At 45.4% G+C, this 22,920-nt stretch overlaps 1 protein-coding gene across 1 annotated transcript in view; it reads left to right on the top strand.

The window, feature by feature from the left end:
* The first annotated feature begins 794 nt into the window (after positions 1-794).
* The window catches only part of trpm4a (transient receptor potential cation channel, subfamily M, member 4a), a 66,038-nt gene continuing 43,912 nt past the window's right edge, over positions 795-22,920 (top strand). Inside the window, exons 1-3 of the mRNA XM_061712867.1 lie at positions 795-960; positions 16,949-17,010; positions 21,579-21,756. Coding sequence (XP_061568851.1) covers positions 892-960; positions 16,949-17,010; positions 21,579-21,756 — 309 coding nt within the window. The 5' untranslated portion in view covers positions 795-891. The remainder of the gene's footprint in view (positions 961-16,948; positions 17,011-21,578; positions 21,757-22,920) is intronic.

The following is a 22,920-nucleotide window of genomic DNA, read 5'->3' as shown; positions in this document are numbered from 1 at the left end:
GAAACCCCACCCTGTCTGGTGAAAAGAAGCGGTCCATCACTCCTCAGGATAAGAAGGAGACCTGAGCCCAGTGTAGGGCCCTCCCTGGGTTGGCAGAGGGGAGCAATGCCCAGGACTGTCTAGGTATGAGCACTGGGTGATGAAATGGGTAAAAAATCGGGGATAAAAAAAAAAAATATTACAGAAATGTTTTAAGTTTAGTTTTAAAGGTGGAGGTGGTGTCAGCCCCCTTAACCCAGATTGGAAGTTGGTTCCATAGTAGTGGCGCCTGATAGCAGAAAATAATGAAAACCAGTGACATATATTCAAAACATTTGGAGTTTTCCATATCATGACTAGAATTTTCTTAGCTGCTGTTAGTCCACAAAACAATATTTTCTTCTCAATTCTATTTAGAGTGATAGAAGAGTCATCGTTTAACAGTATAATATTAGGAAGACAAGGTATGAAGGTCAATCTCAGATAACTTATCTACAACTTGGCGCCAAAAGGAGTTAACACCTGGACATTCCCACTTCATATGGGTATATGTACCAATTATATTCAAAGAACATAAAGAACAGACTGGGCTTGTGGTTATTCTAAGTTGACAGCATTTTCTTGATAAATAAAATCTATGGATAACTTTGTAATTGATGAGCTGATGGTTATAATTACTAGATGTCAAAGGGATATTATTCCACTCCTCCATTGAATAACATGTTATAAACATCTCTGTAACATACTTGTCTTTGGACAAACTGTTTCCTTCCTTCCCTGCTGCTTTCACGCGCAGCTCCAGCCGGCGGCGGCGGCGCGGGGGCCGGGCAGAGCCGGGGCCGGGGGAGGAGCTGCAGGAACAACCCGGCAGAGCCGGGGCTGGGCCATCAGACTGTGGTGCATCTGGACACCATGAAGGACCCGGTCCCAGACAAGGAGGCAGGAGGCGGAAAACAGGGGAGCCAGAAGGAGAAAGACCAGGTATGTGCGTAAAAGTGCGCCCTGCCAGAGCGCTTGCGTGGTGGGTGGGGGGAGACGGAGGGGGATTAAAGCGATATGAGACAGTGGAACTGCATCAGGACACAACCTGGTCACACTTGAAATAAGACGTAAAATCAGCAGTTGTGCTGCTGGCCTCAGTGCTGCAGGTCCGTGTCTGTTTATGCGTCAAGATCAAGTTTGCATCTTAGACAGATTCGACTCCCAGGAACGACGTGCGCAGGAATGTGAGTGAGTGAGGTCTGAGGGAGAAAATATGTCCAAGTTATTTTTACTTTACGTCACAATAAAAACGTGACACATTTTTTTTATGTTATTCCATTTAGATAGAAAACCCACAATAACAGAAATAACTAACAAAAGTAATAAATAAGAAGTTGCTGACTAAAGAAAACCAGACACCTGTTTTGAATTGCTGTTTGAAAGAATCAAGAAAGAGAAGAAAAAACGAATAAAACTAGACTGGACAAAAACAATGGACTCTAATTGTTTAGTTTCGGAATCGTTTGAGTCACTCACATACAGGACTGTCTCAGAAAATTAGAATAGTGATTTTCTGTAATGGAATTATAAAAACAAAAATGTCATACATTCTGGATTCCATACAAATCAAATTAAATATTACAAGCCTTTTATTATTTTAATATTGCTGATTATGGTTTACAGCTTAAGAAAACTCAAATATCCTATCTAAAAAAATTTGAATATTCTGGGAATCTTAATCTTAAACTGTAAGCCATAATCAGCAATAATAAAATAATAAAAGGCTTGTAATATTTCAGTTGTAATGAATCCAGAATGTATGACATTTTTGTTTTTTTAATTGCATTACAGAAAATAGAAAAAGAAAAAGAACTTTATCACAATATTCTAATTTTCTGAGACAGTCCTGTAGATCCAGTCTGATGAACAGTCTATGAACAGTCCTGTTCATCATTTTTATGGACAGGATTTCTAGACGTAGCCAGGGGCCGGAGGGGATCGGGTTTGAGGCCGAGTGCGACGCGGCAGGGATGAGAATCAGCACCTCCAAAACCGAGGCCATGGTTCTCCACCGGGAAAGGGTGGCGTGCCTTCTCCGGGTGGGTGGAGAAGTCCTGCCTCAGGTGGAGGAGTTCAAGTATCTCGGGGTCTTGTTCACGAGTGAGGGAACAATGGAGCGGGAGATTGACAGACGGATCGGTGCAGCGTCCGCAGTTATGCGGTCGATGTACCGGACCGTCGTGGTGAAGAAGGAGCTGAGTTGAAAGATGAAGCTCTCGATTTATCGGTCAATCTACGCACCTACCCTCACCTATGGTCACGAACTTTGGGTAGTGACTGAAAGGACAAGATCGCGGATACAAGCGGCCGAGATGAGTTTCCTCCGCAGGGTGGCTGGACGCTCCCTTAGAGATGAGTTTCCTCTGCAGGGTGGCTGGACGCTCCCTTAGAGATGAGTTTCCTCCGCAGGGTGGCTGGACGCTCCCTTAGAGATGAGTTTCCTCCGCAGGGTGGCTGGACGCTCCCTTAGAGATGAGTTTCCTCCGCAGGGTGGCTGGACGCTCCCTTAGAGATGAGTTTCCTCTGCAGGGTGGCTGGACGCTCCCTTAGAGATGAGTTTCCTCTGCAGGGTGGCTGGACGCTCCCTTAGAGATGAGTTTCCTCCGCAGGGTGGCTGGACGCTCCCTTAGAGATGAGTTTCCTCCGCAGGGTGGCTGGACGCTCCCTTAGAGATGAGTTTCCTCCGCAGGGTGGCTGGACGCTCCCTTAGAGATGAGTTTCCTCCGCAGGGTGGCTGGACGCTCCCTTAGAGATGAGTTTCCTCCGCAGGGTGGCTGGACGCTCCCTTAGAGATGAGTTTCCTCCGCAGGGTGGCTGGACGCTCCCTTAGAGATGAGTTTCCTCCGCAGGGTGGCTGGACGCTCCCTTAGAGATGAGTTTCCTCCGCAGGGTGGCTGGACGCTCCCTTAGAGATGAGTTTCCTCTGCAGGGTGGCTGGACGCTCCCTTAGAGATGAGTTTCCTCTGCAGGGTGGCTGGACGCTCCCTTAGAGATGAGTTTCCTCCGCAGGGTGGCTGGACGCTCCCTTAGAGATGAGTTTCCTCCGCAGGGTGGCTGGACGCTCCCTTAGAGATGAGTTTCCTCCGCAGGGTGGCTGGACGCTCCCTTAGAGATGAGTTTCCTCCGCAGGGTGGCTGGACGCTCCCTTAGAGATGAGTTTCCTCCGCAGGGTGGCTGGACGCTCCCTTAGAGAAGAGTTTCCTCCGCAGGGTGGCTGGACGCTCCCTTAGAGATGAGTTTCCTCCGCAGGGTGGCTGGACGCTCCCTTAGAGATAGTGTGAGGAGTTCGGTCACCCGGGAGGAGCTCGGAGTCGAGCCGCTGTTCCTTCACATTGAGAGGAGTCAGCTGAGGTGGGTTGGGCATCTGTACCGGATCCTCCTGGACGCCTCCCTAGGGAGGTGTTCCAGGCATGTCCCTCCTCCTTAGGGAGGTGTTCCAGGCATGTCCCTCCTCCCTAGGGAGGTGTTCCAGGCATGTCCCTCCTCCCTAGGGAGGTGTTCCAGGCATGTCCCTCCGGGAGGAGACCCCGGGGAAGACCCAGGACACGCTGGAGAGACTATGTCTCTCTGCTGGCCTGGGAACGCCTCGGACTCCCCCCGGAGGAGCTGGAGGAAGAGCTGGAGGAAGTGTCTGGGGTGAAGGAAGTCTGGGCATCTCTGTTGAGACTGCTGCCCCCGCGACCCGGGAACGGATAAGCGGCGGAAGATGGATGAATGGATGGACTTAGATCCAGTGATTAACTCAGTGAAACCTGTCCACCTGTAGACAGATGTGCTGGTCCTCATGAACAACCTGCTCCAGCAGTCTCAGGTCTGAAGGGTTTCAGATGTCTCCACTGATGTGTTAGATCAGGACTCAGAAGGACAGTGTTTGGAACAGTGTTTGGTTCTGAGTGGTTCGTGGCTGGTTCTAGTTGTGTGTTTTGGGTCATTGTCCTGTTGGAGGACCTGTGACCCGGGACCAAGCTTTCTGACACTGGGCAGAACATTTGTCCCCAGAACGTCTTGATGGTCTTGAGGTTTCATTGGACCTGCACAGATTCAAGACGGCCCAGAACAGACCCGAGTCTCCTCCAAGTTTCACTCCAAATTTCACAGGAGATACATTCTTCTTGTCTTTGAAGGCTTCATTTCTGCACATGTGAAAACATAGAGCCCTAGTCTTCACCTTCAGCATGATCGTCTAGGAGGTTCTCTCCAACCTCCTCAGAAAACTGTCTCCTTCACGTTCTCTGCTCCATGTTCAGTGAGGTGGACACCACCATACCAAACCAGCAGAGTGATGACTTTTAACCCCTTTAAATAGTCAGACTGACTGACTAAAGACTGAAGACACCTGAGATGTGATAACAGCACGCTCTTTAGTTTAACACGTTACTATGGAAACATTATTTTACATCTTTTCTAGAGAAACCAACTCATCTGTCCAGGCCAGTTTCATAGGTGGTTTTTTCTCTCTTTAATGGACGAGTAACATCATTGTTACATGACATGAGAAAAAAACATTTCCTGACACAAAACTTTTACTTTGGTCTGGAATACTTGAGAAACTTCTGTGGAGCAAAATGATGTAATGTGCCGACATCACCGTAGAAGTGCAGATGAATGCCGGCGGTCTCTGATTATTGGCTGGGGAGCTGGATTTCTCTGGAATTGCCCTTCAGCCCCCTCCTGTTGGTGTTTGTTGCGTGCTGGGGTTATTATTTCCAGCTGGTCTCTCCTTTAAATTTCCTTTGGTCTAACAATAACAATAGGAACAGGGAAGGGCCTTACCTTTCTCTGGAATGCTCTTGTTCAGAAAGGTCTGCTGTAGCAGGTTAAACTGACACTTTTGCGCTGCTTCAAGCTCACTTCTCTACAAACAGCAGCCGTATTTGTCCGAACGGCTTCCTCTTTGATCGTTTTTGCCAGATTCTGTGTGAAAAGTGTCACCTAACTGTAACTGTAACTAAAGTTTGTTCACGCTATGCATTAAAATAACTACAGCAGTGCAAAACAGTCCCCATCGCCCGTCTCTGATGGTAGTGGGTCTACGTGTTAAAAGAGAAACCGCCTCATCTTAATACATGCAAAACATTATTTATCTAATAACATGTTATGAAAATGTATGTGTAATGTGTAATGATCTATGTTTTATAATGTTTGTAACTATCATTATACTCACAGAATTACAAGTGGAAATATACTGTGACAAGATGAGTGTTAGAAGCAACTTTTGACCTAATTATCAAACTAGAAGAGTGTTGGAAGAGGCACTATTTCCCTAATGGATGTAACAAGACTGTGATTGACTGTCATAGTAGCAGTCGTGATTGAATCAGATAAACCTTGGACTGAATGCTTTCAATATGATTGATTTGTAACTATGGAGTATACGTCTGTTTTAACTTCAGTAGCCAGGAGGAAGCTGACACTTATGTTAAGCTGCCTGACTACTCCTTGTACAAGTAAGATTGTTGAATTTAACCTCTCTCTGTCTTGTGTCTCTTTCTTGCTGCTGCATAGTTGGAGTGCAGAAACAAAATTTCTCCAACACAAAAAATAGATAAATAAAGAAGCCAAGGAGAAAACATAATCATGTGGTCAAAACTAAGTCTCCCATTAATACTTTCCCAGGATGTGAGAGGCTGAGCTGCAGCCAGATAATGGATGAGCTGACCATCAGCAGGTTTCTCTTTTAAGGCAGGTGTTTTTATGGTATGCAGCCGTCAGGATTGTGTTAATGCAACATCACAGCAGTGTTGTGCAAGTTCATACTTCTCATGAACTAGTTCAAAGTTCAGTTCATTTAGTTTCAATATGAACACTTCATGTTCATAGTTCACCATTTTCACTTTGAACTAGTTCAGGTGAGACGTACGAATGAAACGCCTCCCTATCTTAAAACTGTTCACTATATACAATCATGTATTGTCCTAGTGGCCTTTCAACTTTACTCAGAGGCTGTAAATCTCCAACAGTTATCATCTTCATTATCAGTGTTTCTACCTGTTGCAGGTAAATCCTCCCCCTGAAGGAGCAGCAGTGACTGGGGTCGTTTGGGTCTATTGGGTCTTCTTGGTCTTTCCTGATCACTTTGTTTGGTTGTCAAGGACTTGCAGATATTTCCTCACACTGGACGGATGCTTTAACTCCACATGACGTTTCTAATGTGAAGTTGACGAGGCAGACGCTCAGACTTGTTTTCTCAGCGCAGGTGGACATAATTAGCACAGAAAGGTTAGATTTTTACCGTCAGACTCTTTGAGAGACGATGTGTAAAATTCCCGCAAATAATGATAAGGATCATCATCTGACGTCATGCTGACGCTGCGTCTGCAACGTCTCTCTCTTCACTGGTCATGTAAAGATAGCACCGGGCTCGGGCCCCCGTTGCCATGGAGATGGTGCCCGTTGCTATGCTGGTGTGTGAACTGCATTCTACAGATGCACCAATCAGGATTTTGAGGGCCGATCACCGATCACGGATCTCGAAAACCAGTATCTGCCGATCCCGATTTTGCCGATCACCGATCACATCGAGAAATCCATAAATTCGTCAATAGTGTTGTCTCATGTACAACAATGACATTGTATTATTAGGTATAAAAATTAGGAGATGAGAAAGTATCATGAATTGACTGTTTTATTGCAGGCTGAGCAATGAGAAATCTTTCACCCTCTAGAGACTTTTAGAGACGACTTAGACTCAGCTTACAAAGAGTAAGTGTAGCTTATTAGCTTAAACATTCCTGTGGTAATAATTATGTACAACATGTGCACCAACAGCAGACATGTCACTCTCTTAGAGTTGATACAAGTTGTAAACTATAAACCTTAGTTTTCTTGTGGAAAGAGGAATTAAATCTTAAAATAACAATTAATTATGAATTATTAAGCTATGTGAAAGCTTTAGCGGTAGCATTAGCCGCGTGTGAGGAAACTCTTGTGAGTGAAGCAAAACTCTTCACACTAGAACCCCAAATGTCACTCGTGAAGCGACTGACACGACTGTCGTCCTGCGTGAGGCTTTGGACTGTATATAGTTTGGTAAAACTCTGACAGGATTTCATCAGGTAAATATTTACGACGCGGCAGCGCGTACCGCGGATCCAAGCTGCAACGTGTTTAAACCCGATGTCTTCTACAACAGAAAACGGCTGAAGAGCAAAGCACATGAATTCATTACCTTATGATGTAGTTCTTTATTTTTCTTGCTGTCGTTTATAGGTCTCTGTTACAGCTGAGTTAGCGGCGTTGCTGCACCTCCTTTTCTTTCCCTGCCTTAGCTGCAGCCAACTTTGGAAACTCAATATACTCCTTTGTGTGAAAAACTTTAAAATGTCTTATCAGCTTTGTTGTGTTGAAATTCTTTTGTAACATTCCTCCTCATGGTATCTACTTTGGACACACTTTGCAAACTGAAAATTTGTTGTCCTTTTCAGACATTGTAAAACTCCCATACCAGCGAGGCCGACGCCCCCTTGGGAAACCTCGGTATGAGATGCGGGAACACCCGCGCGGGCGGGGGTTTGTTGTTGTAAACGTCATGTGATCGGCCGCTCTGAACTATAATTTTCCGATCTCCGATCAAAACCGATTGGGGCATTATCGGCCCGATACCGATCAGTGGCCGATCAATCGGTGCATCTCTACTGCATTGTGGGTAATGTAGTGTGAAGTCGTCATCTCGTTGAGTATTTTAAATGTGGTGAAATGTATTCCGTAATAATTGGACCTAAACAGTGAAGCTGAAACTCACATAATCTGAACAGTTCAAGTTCCAGTTTGTGATCTGCAGAATGAACAAGTTCACGTTCAAGTTCTTTATGTGCAAACATGTTGCGTTCAGTTTAACGTTCTCATGCACAACACTGCATCACAGGGATGAGCAGGCGTGGCCAAACGTGCTGATCACGCTGTTGTCACTCAGCTGATCCTGTACACAGTGACGCAACACTGGACCAGTCTGTTTGGGCTGGTGACGGACGGCTGGGACTCAACTAGGGTATCAGTAAGGTGCAACAAGGGTTTTCTCCAGGAGTTTGAGGATACCAGTGATTCTCCTCTTAGAGATGTTCTTCCTCTGATCCAGCTGCTTTTTTCTCAGTATAACAACAACTGGACAAATCCTCTGTGACATCAAGAATAGTTTTCTAAATAGTGACAGCTGAAGTGGTCCTTCACCCCTTCAGCTGGCTCCTCTCGGTCAGAACTGGGGCATCTGGGCACTGATGGCAGCCAGTCAGGTAGCACTGCTGCCACCAGGCCAGCCACCTATATATGGGGCTAGAACAGTCTCATTATTCACAAATGCACACGCCGATCCACAAATGTTCAGGACAAAATTCGCAAATGCACAGACCAATTCACAAATGCACAGAACAATTCACGTGCGTAGGACAATATACACAAATGTATTTTTGATGCACACACAAATATAACCTGATTTACAAACGTTTTTACTTCAGTGAGATGCGCTGGATTTGCGTGTGACTTTTGAGATTGGCTGAAACAAAGGAAGATATCTGATTGTTTTCAGATCCTTCCATGTTAAAAAAACATATTTGTGGATCGAGTCACGTCAGGGGAGTCTCAAAGGTCACACGCAAATCCAGCGCAGCTCACAGACAAAAAAATGTTTGTAAATCAGGTTATATTTGTGTGTGCATCAAATACATTTGTGTATCTTGTCCTACGGACATGTGAATCGATCTGTGCATTTGTGAATCTTGTCCTGTGCATTTGTGGATCGGCGTGTGCATTTGTGAATTATGAGACTGTTCTAGCTCCATACCTATAGGCCATCCTATCTGTGAAACAAGAGTCATCATCTCTCTGAAACATCAGACAGTGATGTAGTCGTCCCTCAAAGGAAACAAAAAGCCACTAATTACATATAAATTTGTGACTTTATAAAATTTGTCTTGATTTGGTACATATAAATTCAGTGATATAAACTCTAGCTATGGAGAACAAACAGTTTTTTGTACCAGGCTGTTAATGTTTTTATCTCTGTAGTAAGTGTGGAGGTCAAAGCCCGGGTAGTTGATCAAGGAACTGCATGTTTCAGCCCTCCTGGGATGGCTGTCTTGCAAGCCTGATGTGAAACCTTGGGGGAAACCTTTAAGAAGCTAAGACATCTGAACAAAGAGTCAGAGCACCTGTAATCCTGATTATTCAGCCTGAACCGTCATCTCTGTCACAGATTTATGAGTGGCATGTAGTCGCAGAGGAACCGGGTTGAGGCAGATGAAGGACTTTAACAGTCCAGGGCTCTGCTTCAGTCTCACGTACAACCACCATGACGTCTTTAGTAGGGATGGGAATTGATAAGATTTTTACGATTCCGATTCCATTTTCGATTCTGCTTAACAATTCGATTCTTTATCGATTCTCTTATCGATTCTCATTTGGAAAAAAGAAGAACAAACAATTTTAGTATCAACTTTGTTTTATATCTTGGTCCGCGTGTCCGAGCGCACACGCCGGCTGACTCCGCGCTCCCAGCGCATCAGCCGGCCGAGTCCTAACAGTTTCCTTCCTTTGTTGAAATGTCCACATTGCAAGTATTGTCCCCCTGTTGTCATCCTTTTTGGTAAAATGTAACCAAACTTTCGAGCGTTTATGCCGCTTTGTCCCTGTGTTTTCCTGCTGGGCGCGAATGCGCACGTTGCGCAACGTGCTTGGTGACGTCATTCTCGTCTCGCGAGGGGCAGTCGCGTTGTCATGGCGACGCCACTGTATAGCCAAATCGCAAGGAGAGAACAGAGTACGATGAGGTCATGAGAAGTCCTGGTACGCCGTAAAATGTCCCGGTACGCTAGAGGCTAATATTGAGAAGTGTGGGTACTCCGTACTGGTGCGTACCGGCCCACGTAAAGCACTGCACAAGAATGTCCAGTAACATGTTCAACACCACAAACTTCAATGCTGGTAACATTCATCTATTCTGGCCTGATGCTCTTCCCTGCCTTGATGAAAGGAGAAGCTAGCGGTGACTGCTCTTTAACTTCTCCATAGATGAGCTGATGCTGCAGCTGTGTCAGGAGCTCCGCTGTCCGACGGAGCGCCTGGCACGTCCTCGTGTCGAGAGCGCACAGCTCTTCTACCACACGCCGGCTGACTCCGCGCTCCCAGCGCACCAGCCGGCCGAGTCCTAACAGTTTCCCCCATTTGTTAAAATGTCCACATTGCAAGTATTGCCCTGTTGTCATCCTTTTTGGTAAAATGTAACCAAACTTTCGAGCATTTATGCTGCTTTGTCCCCGTGTTTTCCTGCTGGGCGCGAATGCGCACGTTGCGCAACGTGCTTGGTGACGTCATTCGTGCCCACTGGAATCGATTAGGGAATTCCAAGGAATTGAAACACTGGGAACCAGTTCTCAACAAGAACCGGTTCTCGATTCCCATCCCTAGTCTTTATATTCCAACGCAGACACATCTGCTGGTACAACACTGACTGGACCAGGTACAGGAAACAGCGTGTCTGCCAGACCGGCCTACTTGGTTACCCAGGTGATAAGTCCCGCCCCGCGCCCCGGGCGGTGGTTAATGACAGTGCTGCCTCTGGGAAGAAAAAGGCATAACTCTTTCATTAGAAAATCAAGTTCTGGTGTCACGTTGTAGCTTCAATCTGCACGTGTTTCTTAATCCCAGCTTCTTAAGTGTGTTTGATACCGTAACCTGGCAAAACTTTGGATTCCTAATATTTTTCCGAATAGTTTTATATTGAAAGAAAATAAGGGCTGCTCGGTGGTGCAGTGCAAGCAGCTCATATACTGAGGCTACAGTCCTCCTGCACTGGTTGCAGGTTCCAATCCCGGCCTGCGCACCTTTGCTGCATGTCGTCCCCATTCTCTCTCTCTGACCTCTCCCTGTCTGCAACTTGAATAAAGGGCCACTAGAGCCCAAAATCTCTTACTTTTCATGTTTTACCTAGATGACACATTAAAAGGCATGTTTGAAGAAGCATTTGTAAATGTGAATTCAATTCATTTTCCTTTTGAAAGCAGTGTAGAAATGCAGTTCTCCGTGTGACCACTAGGGGCTGGCTCCAAAACTGCGTCAGTCGCCCTTGACCCACAGCAAAATTAAACTTATACTTACAGACCCGTTCTTCTTGGCTGGATTTATATCCTATGGAAGCAATTCTGTACTATAATTCAAATTAAAATGGATTAGCAAAAATTATTTTTCCGTTTTGGAATAAAGCCGCATTTTTTGATAAATAAAAACAGAGGGCACGGTGGCGCAGCTGGTAGTGCAGCCGTCTCACAGCAAGAAGGTCCTGGGTTCAAACCCGGCGGGGCGCTGTGGGTGCTGAGTGAGTGTTAAGTTCCCCCATGACTTCAGCACCCTGGGTGGGGTTGGTGAAAGGGCCTTTCTGTGTGGAGTTTGCATGTTCTCCCTGTGTTCCCTTGGGTAGCTAATGTGAACTACCCTCACAAAAACATGCAGCAGCCCTGGGCTTCACACTGTCCATCCATTTTCTTCCGCTTATCTAAGGTCGGGTTGCAGGGGCAGTACCCTGAGCAGGGGAGCCCAGACTTCCCTCTCCCCAACCACTTCATCCAGCTCATCCGGGGCGATCCCAAGGCATTCCAAGGCCTGCCGAGAGACATAGTCCCTCCAGCATGTCCTGGGTCTTCCCTGGGTCTCTTCCCAGTGGGACATGCCCAGAAAACCTCACCAGGAACGCTTCCACGAGGCATCCTCTCCAGAGGTTCAAGCCACCTTATCTGGCTCCTCTCGATGTGGAGGGGCAGTGGCTCTACTCTGAGCTTCTCAGATAACCAAGGTTCTCAACCTCTCTCTAAAGGAAAGCCCACACACCAAGGAAGGAAGAGGTGGGAAGAGGCAGCTCATTTCAGCGGCTTGGATCTGCAATCTCGTTCTTTCGGTCACCACTCACTGCTCGTGCCCATAGGTGAGGGTAGGAACGTAGACTGAGTGGTAAATCGAGAGCTTTGCCTTTCAGCTCAGCTCCTTCGTCACCATGACAGATCATTGCAGAGCCCACATTACTGCTGACGCTGCACCGATCTCCCTATAAATCTCCTGCTCCATTCTTCCCTAACTCGTGAAGACCCTAAGATACTTGAAACTCCTCCACTCGGGGCAAGATCTGATTCCCAACCCAGAGAGAGCACTCCACCCTTTTTCCACTGAGGACCATGGTCTCGGATTTAGAGGTGCTGATTCTCATTCGAGCCGCTTCACACTCCAGCGAAAGTTGAAGGTTGAAGGCACGATAAAGGCAAAACAGAACTCATCATCTGCAAAAAGCAGAGACCCAATTCTGAGGCCACCAAATTCCAGGGATTCCACGAGTCCCTGAGGCACACGGTCGAATGCCTTCTTCAAGTCCACAAAACGCATGTGGACTTGTTGGGCAAACTCCCATGACCCGTCCAGGACACTGCTGAGGGTGAAGAGATGGTCCACTGTTCTATGGCCAGGACGAAAATCACACGGCTCCTCTTCAATCTGAGATTGGACGATCCGGCAGACCCTCCTCTCCAGTACCTCTGAATAGACCTTACCAGGGAGGCTGAGGAGTGTGATCCCTTTATAATTGGAGCACACCCTTCTGTCCAAAACCTGAAGAGAGGGACCACCACCCGGGTCTGCCAATCCAGAGGCACTGTCAAATTTCCACCTGATGTTGCACAGGCATGTCAACCAGGACAGCCCCACAACATCCAGAGCCCTAAGAAACTCAGGGTGGACGTCATCCATCCCTGGTGCCTTGACACCCAGGGGCCTCTTAACCACCTCAGTGACCTCAGGCCCAATGACAGCAAAGCCCACCTCCAAGTTCAAGGGCTCTGCTTCCTCATAGGAAGGAAAGTCCGCTTACCCCTCCTGAGCCGCCGAATGGTGGTACCTTTCCACTGCCCACTGCATTTTCACTTCCATCAAACTTTTAATATATAACTTTTATAATCAGTTAACATACAAAAGAGCAAAGTCTATTTTAAACACAGGGAGGTATTGGTTGTAAAAACCAATAAAACTCCCTCTTACAGTATGTCCAATTCAAGGTCAATTTGTTGATCTGTTCAGTTAGACGTTTGTTGCTACTGTACAGTATGTTAAATTCCTACGTTCAGTTTGATTTAGGTGACCTCTTTTATGGGCCCAGTTTCCTGATTTTTATAAAATGGTTTTGCCTGGGTCTTGGTAAATAAACCCCTTTCTTTTGAAAAAAGAAAACGTTTGCCTGATTCCTTTTTGCCAGCCTGCCCGGTCCCTCACATGAAATTGAATAACGGCCAGCATCTTGGCTTTCCCTTCCTCTCTGCTGGTTCATCTGTCTGCTTTTTTGTTTCTGGATCTGTTTTTTTGTTTCTGGATCTGTTTTTTTGGACTACATTCCTCTTGTTTTTTGGTAATGGAGGTCTTTAGCATAATTTGAATTCCTGCTACGCAGCACTTTTTGTTTTATGAGTGGACTTTGAATGAAGCTTCTGCTTTTTCCTGCATGTGGGTTCTCGTCAGCAACACCAATCCTGACAGTTTGGTCAAAAACTAAAGCAGTATAATATGCATGTTGGGGAGATTGATGGTTCTGAATTCATCTTACGTCTTTGTTTGTACAGTTATCTGCTTCGTTGTGGTTCTGTGATGGACCGGCAGGCTGTCCAGATGTGTCCGTGTTACAGTTGTAGAATGGTAGTCCTGCAGTGCTGTGATGAAGTAACACAGTGTTTCCTGATGATGCCGATAAATTAGAATCAGGTGTTGAAGCATGGCAACATCTAAAACATGCAGGCCAGCGTTTGGAAAACGTGGGTGTAATGGAGAGGGAAAGTGTGATTACAAACAAGCACTTGTTTTCCTTGTCCTTGTTTTAACAGCTTTGAACAAACAAGTTGAGCCAGTTTCAATCACATTTAAGATGGCAGATTAACTTGTTGCAACAAATTCAACATCTAAAGCAGTAAATAACTCTCTAAGGTGCTATAAAACTCAAACGTGTCGTGTAATCTGCCAAGAATTTTTTTTCTGCATGCAAGCGCACATCGTGTACCCATGCGTGTGTGTTCTGCATTTTTTTGCAGCGTGACAGTCATGCCTCAACCCGAATCCCTGTCTGCTGGTTCAAAACATGATTATCATTCTCTGCATGCTTTGTTTGCTGCTGCAGCACTTTCTGTTATTTGTATTATGCATAGGTTATTGTCCTTTTTCTGTGAATGAAGTAATGTCGTTATGATAATTACACATAAACAGCAGCCACACATTCCCCCACAGGGCTTCTGATCATATCCTGAGGAGACAGAGATGAGCCTGATAACAAATGTAATATCTTAATGTCATTCAACCATGTCTTTATTCAAAACTCACTGCATACAGCTCATTCATCAAACCCGAAACCAGATACTGCAACTGTTCCTCGTCTCTATACTTTCTTCCCTTTAAATTCTTCTAAATTTGACTGGTGGCAAAGCATTCTGTAATTAACAGTGTGTTTATTTAGTTCAGCTGAGTCTTAATCAAGGCTTTTATCGCTCAGTTTCTTTGTTTTTGCAGTTTAGAATATTTGAGGGTGTTTTTCCCAGCAGCAAACCTACTGTAGCCTGCATATGATGAGCCATGCAAGTATTACATTCAGAGTTAAATCTGATTCCAAATAGAAAAAAAAGTTTTTTTTGCTGCTAATCAATCTGGACTGGCCATGCTTTTTTTTACAGGGAGAAAGATTTGTTCACAACTAAGAAACATTCAAAACAGCTGTTGGTTTTCCCAGGAGTGGACGTTCCAAATTTAACCCAAGTTTAGACCGTGTGATGCTCCGAAGAACCCAAAAACCCAAGCTAAATGTCAGACCCTGCGTGTCTCAGCATGCACTGTATTTTAAAGTTTATGGCAGTTAGAGGAAGACTGAACCAGTGCGGTTTGTTTGGAAGAGTTTCCAGCAGAAAAGGACATGGCAGCGTGGTTTAGGTTTGCAGAGTTGTGTCTGAACGTACAGATTTCCTGGACCAACGTCCTCTGGACAGATGAGACCACAGTGGAGATGTTGGGTCTTAATGTCCAGAACCATGTTTGGAGGAAACAAACAGCAAACAGCACTTCAGCAGAAAACCACTCATACTCTGAGAATGTGAGGACATCTGTCTGACAGATGAAGATACTTAAACTGGGTCATGTGACAAGAACTGATCCCAAACACAGCAGCACATCCACATCCGAATGTTGAAACATGCAATAATCAGAGAGTTGTGTAGAAGAGAATATCCACAAACCTCAATGAGCTGAGCAATGTTGCAGAGAAGAATGGATCCTGCATTCTGCACAACCATGAGCAGCACCGATGAAGTCATGGAGAAAACCATTACTCACTCACTAATGCTGAATATGCCTCTATATGTCGCTGAATCACCATAATCAATACCTTCAATACCTTTTGTAAATATTCTGTATATTTATATATATATATATATATATACGTATATATTCAATTCAATTCAATTCAAATCACTTTATTTGTCCCCTAGAGGCAATTTAAAAGGCATGACAGCAGCTTAAGGACATTCAAACAAAACACAATTGCACATAACAGATATTCAACATTTAAACTACGTGTGTTTTAGGCCCCGTTTACACGTAGCAAAAACGGTGGTGTTTTCATGCGTTTTGGCCGTTCGTTTACACGAAAACGAAGCTCAAAGTCACCAAAAACCATCATTTCTGAAAACTCCGGCCAAAGTGGAGATTTGCAAAAAAGAGGGAAACAGACATTTAGGCTTCAGAACGTCACATTATGCAACAGAAACGTCACCAGCGTCATGTGTGCGACCTGTGTTTACAATTAGTTTGTAACCGTCAATATTTTCTTGTATTTTACTTGTTTTATATTCTAAAGTCACACTTAAAAGTAACTCCACTTCTCTGTCACTCCAAACCAAAGACTCTGGTTCATCTTGGAAGTAACTGGAAGTTACTTGTGTCATTTGTTGATGTTTTTTTCCAGGATTCTGATTGGCTAGCATGACTTTATCTTCTCGTTACACTGCCCCCTGTAGGTTTGGCTGCTCATAGCACCTTAACAGCTATCTATGCAGGTTATTGTAAATGATGGTATATTTCAAAACGTAGAGGGGGAAATATCAGTTTGTGTAAATACCTGGCTATGTGTAAACGTGGCCTTAAAGTGCACTTAGCTTTCTGGGGTCTAAAAATGGTTAAGATGAGTAAAAAAGAAACAATAAATAGATTGATGATAAAATAGATGAAGATGCTGAGTTTGGGAGTTGGACAGCTCTAGGGACAAAGGGTGACTTCCTCCTCTGCGTCCTGCTGCCTGGACAGGAGTCTGGTCCTGAGGGAGTACCAGTAGTACCAGTACCTGGGCAGGAGTCTGGTCCTGAGGGAGTACCAGTAGTACCAGTACCAGTACCAGTAGTACTGAGGGAAGACACTCAAACTCAGGACACAGAATGTGGGAGGATCCTGTAAGATCCTGCTGTGTTATTATCTGTTGGTCACACAGGGCAGTGAGAGTTCTTACAGGCTGCCCGGTGATTTCAGAGCAGACCTTCACTGTGCCCAACAGGCCGTTTCTGTACTGCGGTGTAATCAAATAAAACCAACATGTAAAAGAAAAGGTTACCACATTTTCAATAAAAGCATAATAAAATGTTGTCATAATGTCTTTGTTGACTCCAAAGGATTTGAGCTTTCTGAGTAGGAACTGTCTCTGATGGCACTTCTTCAGAATTTCCTCTGTGTTGTTGGAAAACCTGAGCATGTTGTCAAAGATAGTTCCCAAGTACTTTTACTGATTGTGGGGGTTTTCTCTGGGTGCTCCAGCTTCCTCCCGCAGTCCATACAGTTCTTCATTTCCCCCTGGAGTCTGTCTATAAAACACATAAAATAATACCATAGAAGTAAAACAGTATAGTTATCTGCCGTTCTAACAACATGTCTGTTTTCGCAGAGCTGGATTCCCAAGATCATCAAGAAACGAATATGCACCACCTTTGTTGAGGACTCTTTCAGGTAATCCTCTTCCCTAAATTAAGAGATGAATACGTTTTTTGAAGCGCTGCTGATGTTTTTCTCTGGAACCGTCCTAATTACATGCATCAGTTTTGTGTACATAGATGTGTTTATCTTCTTCTGCAGAACCCTATCAATGTCACAGTTGTAATCTTGGGTCTCTGGGGCCTCATTTATCAACCGTGTGTACGCACAGATCTGTGCGTAATGTGTGCGTAAGAACATTCCCACGCAAAGTATGGAATTTATCAACTTGTACTTGTGCGTAGGAACGCGTGTAAATTCAAGCACAACTCCGACCATGCGTACACACAAAATCTAGTGGTAGAACAGTGAAACTACAAATAGAACCCATTAAAAGAGTCACAGTGTTCAGCGATCTCAGACTTCACACATGTTCCCCGTTTCCTCTAATTAATAAAAATTCTCAATTAGTAATTTAGCAGACATTTTGAATAATTGGTGTGAGAAGCTATAAAAGACAGCTGTGGCAGGACGACCTGAAAAGAACATACAAGTACCATGGCTTATACCATGTACCATGACTGATTCTTCTTAAAAAGTGGCTTAATGACGGCAGATTTTAGAACTTGAACTGTGTGGAGATGACGTTTGTCGTGAATTGGTGCTATTTAAATAAAGCTGAATTGAACTGAAATAGAAAGAATGACAAGTTTGACCGCAGTAACTATTCTGATTATCTTCCCAACACAAACAGGAGACGTCTCCAAAATGCATGTTATGTGATCAGTTGTCTGATCAAATTGAAACCATTTCAGCTTCATGAAGAGGAGGCAGAAAGTAACTTGGGGGTATGTGGAAGTAAATCTGTCCTCAACCAGGCTTACTTCAGAGACCGTTACCACGGTAACATATTCCCAGAATGAGTGACTTCAGTTTCCTAAACAGGCTTAATCGAACCCTCTTTCTCGGGGTTAAGTCACCTCGCTTTGGGAAACAGAAAAGTCTGAGGTTTCCTGAGTTTAGGTTCAACATAGTCTGAGCTCTGGTCCTTGGAACTGAAAGAACCATGCAGATTGGTCAGGAGATAGAGCAGATGACACAACACCCTTTTCAAATGTATACCAAATATATAAACTCCACTTTGCATTTTTACAAAAGTATTAGCCTGTCTGGACAAAGTTTCTTGGAAGTATCAAACCATGCAGGTAGTTCTTGTATGCTGCAGATTTCCGGCCTGATCATGCTTAGGCAGTACATTTAGGGTCTTCTGTACAACAAAGTTTTGACTGATTTCATTCCAAGTTGGCATATTTCCAAAATTCCTAAGTTTAATTCTCATGGAAAGTTTCTGGGCATTTACCAGAAATGTTGCATTGTATCCCGATATGTCAGAAAATAATAGTTTGAGCAATCTGAGGCCCCGTTTACACGGAGCAAAAACGGTGGTGTTTTCATGCGTTTTGGCCGTTCGTTTACACGAAAACGAAGCTCAAAGTCTCCAAAAACCATAATTTCTGAAAACTCTGGCCAAAGTGAAGATTTGCAAAAACTCTGTCTTCACGTTTGCTTGTAAACGGAGAGAAACGGACATTTAGGCTTCAGAACGTCACATTATGAGACAGAAACGTCACCACACTGCAAAAACTCAAAATCTTAACAAAAATATTTGTCTTATTTCTAGTTAAAATGTTTCATTTTTAGTCAAAAAAATGTCATTACACTTAAAACAAGACTCATCACTGGAAAAAAGTGAAAATTTACTTGAAACAGGTGAAAATGGTCAAATAAGTTATTTATCTGGTGATGACTCTTGTTTTAAGTGTAATGAGATTTTTTTAGGTCAATGATCGACTTTGTTGTCGTTTCATCTGACCTTCGGCCGCATGTCCTGGACACTCGGGTGAAGAGAGGGGCTGAGCTGTCAACTGATCACCACCTGGTGGTGAGTTGGATGCGCTGGCGGAGGAGGAGGTTGGACAGACCGGGCAGACCCAAACGGATTGTGAGGGTCTGTTGGGAACGTCTGGCCGAGCCCTCTGTCAGGGACATCTTCAACTCCCACCTCCGGGAGAGCTTCTCTCGGATCCCGGGGGAGGCGGGGGACATCGAGTCCGAGTGGACCATGTTCTCTGCCTCCATTGTCAACGCGGCGGCTCGAAGCTGTGGACGCAAGGTCTCCGGTGCCTGTCGTGGCGGCAATCCTAGAACCCGGTGGTGGACACCGGAAGTACAGGATGCCGTCAGACTGAAGAAGGAGTCCTACCGGGCTATGTTGGCCGGTGGGACTCCTGACGCAGTAGATAGGTACCGGCAGGCCAAGCGGGCCGCGGCTCGGGCAGTCTTGGAGGCAAAAACTCGGGTCTGGGAGGAGTTCGGGGAGGCCATGGAGGAAGACTTTCGGTCGGCCTCGAGGAAATTCTGGAGGACCGTTCGGCGCCTCAGAAGGGGGAAGCAGTACTCTGCCGGCACCATTTATGGTGCTGGTGGGGAGCTGTTGACCTCGACTGGGGACATTGTCGGACGGTGGAAGGAATACTTTGAGGATCTCCTTAACCCGACTGACATGCCTTCCACTGAGGAAGCAGAGGGTTGGGGCTCGGAGGCGTGCTCATCCATCACCCAAGCCGAGGTCACCGAGGTGGTTCGTAAGCTCCTCGGTGGCCGGGCACCGGGGGTGGATGAGATTCGCCCTGAGTACCTCAAGTCTCTTGATGTCGTAGGGCTGTCTTGGTTGACACGCCTCTGCGACATCGCATGGAGGAAGGGGACAGTACCGCTGGGGTGGCAAACCGGGGTGGTGGTCCCTCTGTTTAAAAAGGGGGACCGGAGAGTGTGTTCCAACTACAGGGGGATCACACTTCTCAGCCTCCCGGGGAAAGTCTACGCCAGGGTACTGGAGAGGAGATTACGGCCGATAGTCGAACCTCGGATTCAGGAGGAACAATGCGGTTTTCGTCCCGGTCGTGGAACACTGGACCAGCTCTATACCCTCCGCAGGGTGCTCGAGGGTTCATGGGAATTTGCCCAACCAGTCTACATGTGTTTTGTGGATCTGGAGAAGGCATTTGACCGTGTCCCTCGTGCCATTCTGTGGGGGGTGCTGAGTGAGTATGGAGTCCGGGGCCCTCTACTAAGGGCTGTCCGGTCTCTGTATGATCGAAGCAGGAGTCTGGTTCGCATTGCCGGCAGTAAGTCAGACTTGTTCCCGGTGCATGTTGGACTCCGGCAGGGCTGCCCTTTGTCACCGGTCCTGTTCATAATTTTTATGGACAGGATTTCTAGGCGCAGCCAGGGGCCGGAGGGGATCCGGTTTGGGAACCTCAGGATTTCATCTCTGCTTTTTGCAGATGATGTTGTCCTGTTGGCTTCATCAGACCGGGACCTCCAGCATGTGCTGGGGCGGTTTGCGGCCGAGTGCGACGCGGCAGGGATGAGAATCAGCACCTCCAAGACCGAGGCCATGGTTCTCGACCGGAAAAGGGTGGCATGCCTTCTCCGGGTGGGTGGAGAAGTCCTGCCTCAGGTGGAGGAGTTTAAGTATCTCGGGATCTTGTTCACGAGTGAGGGAACAATGGAGCGTGAGATTGACAGGCGGATCGGTGCAGCGTCCGCAGTAATGCGGTCGATGTACTGGACCGTCGTGGTAAAGAGGGAGCTGAGTCGAAAGGCGAAGCTCTCGATTTACCGGTCAATCTACGCCCCTACCCTCACCTATGGTCATGAACTTTGGGTAGTGACCGAAAGGACAAGATCGCGGATACAAGCGGCCGAGATGAGTTTCCTCCGCAGGGTGGCTGGACGCTCCCTTAGAGATAGGGTGAGGAGTTCGGTCACCCGGGAGGAGCTCGGAGTCGAGCCGCTACTCCTCCACATTGAGAGGAGTCAGCTGAGGTGGCTTGGGCATCTGTACCGGATGCCTCCTGGACGCCTCCCTAGGGAGGTGTTCCAGGCATGTCCCACCGGGAGGAGACCCCGGGGAAGACCCAGGACACGCTGGAGAGACTATGTCTCTCGGCTGGCCTGGGAACGCCTCGGACTCCCCCCGGAAGAGCTGGAGGAGGTGTCTGGGGTGAGGGAAGTCTGGGCATCCCTGCTGAGGCTGCTGCCCCCGCGACCCGGGAACGGATAAGCGGGAGAAGATGAGTGAGTGAGATGAGTGAGAGATTTTTTGACTAAAAATGAGACATTTTAATTAGAAATAAGACAAATATTCCTGGTAAGATTTTGAGTTTTTGCAGTGCAGCGTCATGAGTGCGACCTGTGTTTACAATTTGTTTGGCCACCGTCAATATTTTCTTGTATTTTACCTGTTTTATATTCTAAAGTCACACTTAAAAGTAACTCCACTTCTCTGTCACTCCAAACGAAAGACTCTTGATCATCTTGGAAGTAACTGGAAGTTACTCGTGTCATTTGTTGATGTTTTTTTCCAGGATTCTGATTGGCTAGCATGATTTATGCTTCTTGTTACACCTTAACAGCGTATTTATGCGGGTTCGTGTAAATGATGGTATTTTTCAAAACGTAGATGGGTAAATATCTGTTTTTGTAAATACCCTAACCTATGTGTAAACGTGGCCTGAATGTGCTTGTTGATGTTTCAGCAATGGAAGGTTGTGTCAGTGTGGAGGAGTACGGGATAATCATGACTCCGTGGCAACAGGGGACTTCTTCAGCGCAGCCATGGTTACGCAGTGGGACAGTCGGCAGCACTCGTCCGAATACCCCACCGATGCTTTTGGAGAGCTGGAGTTTGCTGGCGCTGGACGCAGACACAGCCACGTGAGCAGCACTATCAATTACTTGAACACACCGAGACACAAAAAATAGATGTATAGATACATTTATGAAGAAACACCTTTTGATGAACCATCCAACTTCACTCGTCCAGTCAAGAGAACATCAGACAAACGTGGAAGTAAAGTGGCCTTTTGAATACGTTTCATCCCACAGTATATCTCATCTAGTCATTTCATCAAGTTCAGGTTCAGGTTCATTTTTTACCATCTGAAATAAAATGCAATGAAATACAAGAACTTGACCTGCTTCTTCTTATGTTTCTTTATTGGGTAATCGATGTAATGCATATTACACAATAAACATTTTTAAAAGGATTTGACAAATTACCCCCTTTTATATTTTACCACACGCACGCACGCACGCACGCACGCACGCACGCACGCACGCACGCACGCACGCACGCACGCACGCACGCACGCACACACACACACACACACACCAAAAAAAAGTAAATAAATAAAGACAAAACTTAACATAACAAACCCCCCAAAACACACACACTATAAAATACATAATTATAAACAGGTCCCAAAGTAAGTACCAATTACCAATAAAACTCTGACTAAAGACAATAATAGGAAAAATAAAGTAATAAAATAAAATACAGGACACACAAAACAACAACAAAAATAATAATAAAATAAAATGAAATGAAATAATAAATGAAAAAATAAAATAAACAGACATGTGACACAAGAGGAACCCTATATAAAAATAAAATAGAAATACCGGTAGCAATAAATAGCAATATCATACTTCCCTATAATTAAATGAAATCAAATTCAATTAATCTTCCAAGGACGCCAAAGAATTAACAAGAGAAAGAATAGGTTCCCAAATATGAGAAAACTTATCAGAGCAACCCCTAATACCGTATTTAATTTTCTCTAAATATAAAAAGTTGACCTGCTTCTAATAACTTTTTCACGCAACAATTTAAGTGGAAGAGTTATTAATGCAGAGTTTGGTTGGTCGAATGCTCCTTCGTTTTGTCCACATTGAGGGTCAGATTGTTTTTATGACACCAAGATGACAAGTTCCATGTTTAATCACCGTAAGCCGTCTCATAATTGTTTGTAAAAGGTCCTATCACTATTGCATCATCTGTGAATTTGACAGCGCTGTTTATAGCATATTAGCTCCACA

The sequence above is a fragment of the Cololabis saira genome, chromosome 21, assembly GCF_033807715.1.
Source record: "Cololabis saira isolate AMF1-May2022 chromosome 21, fColSai1.1, whole genome shotgun sequence".
NCBI lineage: Eukaryota > Metazoa > Chordata > Actinopteri > Beloniformes > Belonidae > Cololabis > Cololabis saira.
Note: the sequence above shows the minus strand (reverse complement) of the source record. Positions and strands in the feature narration are given on the sequence as shown.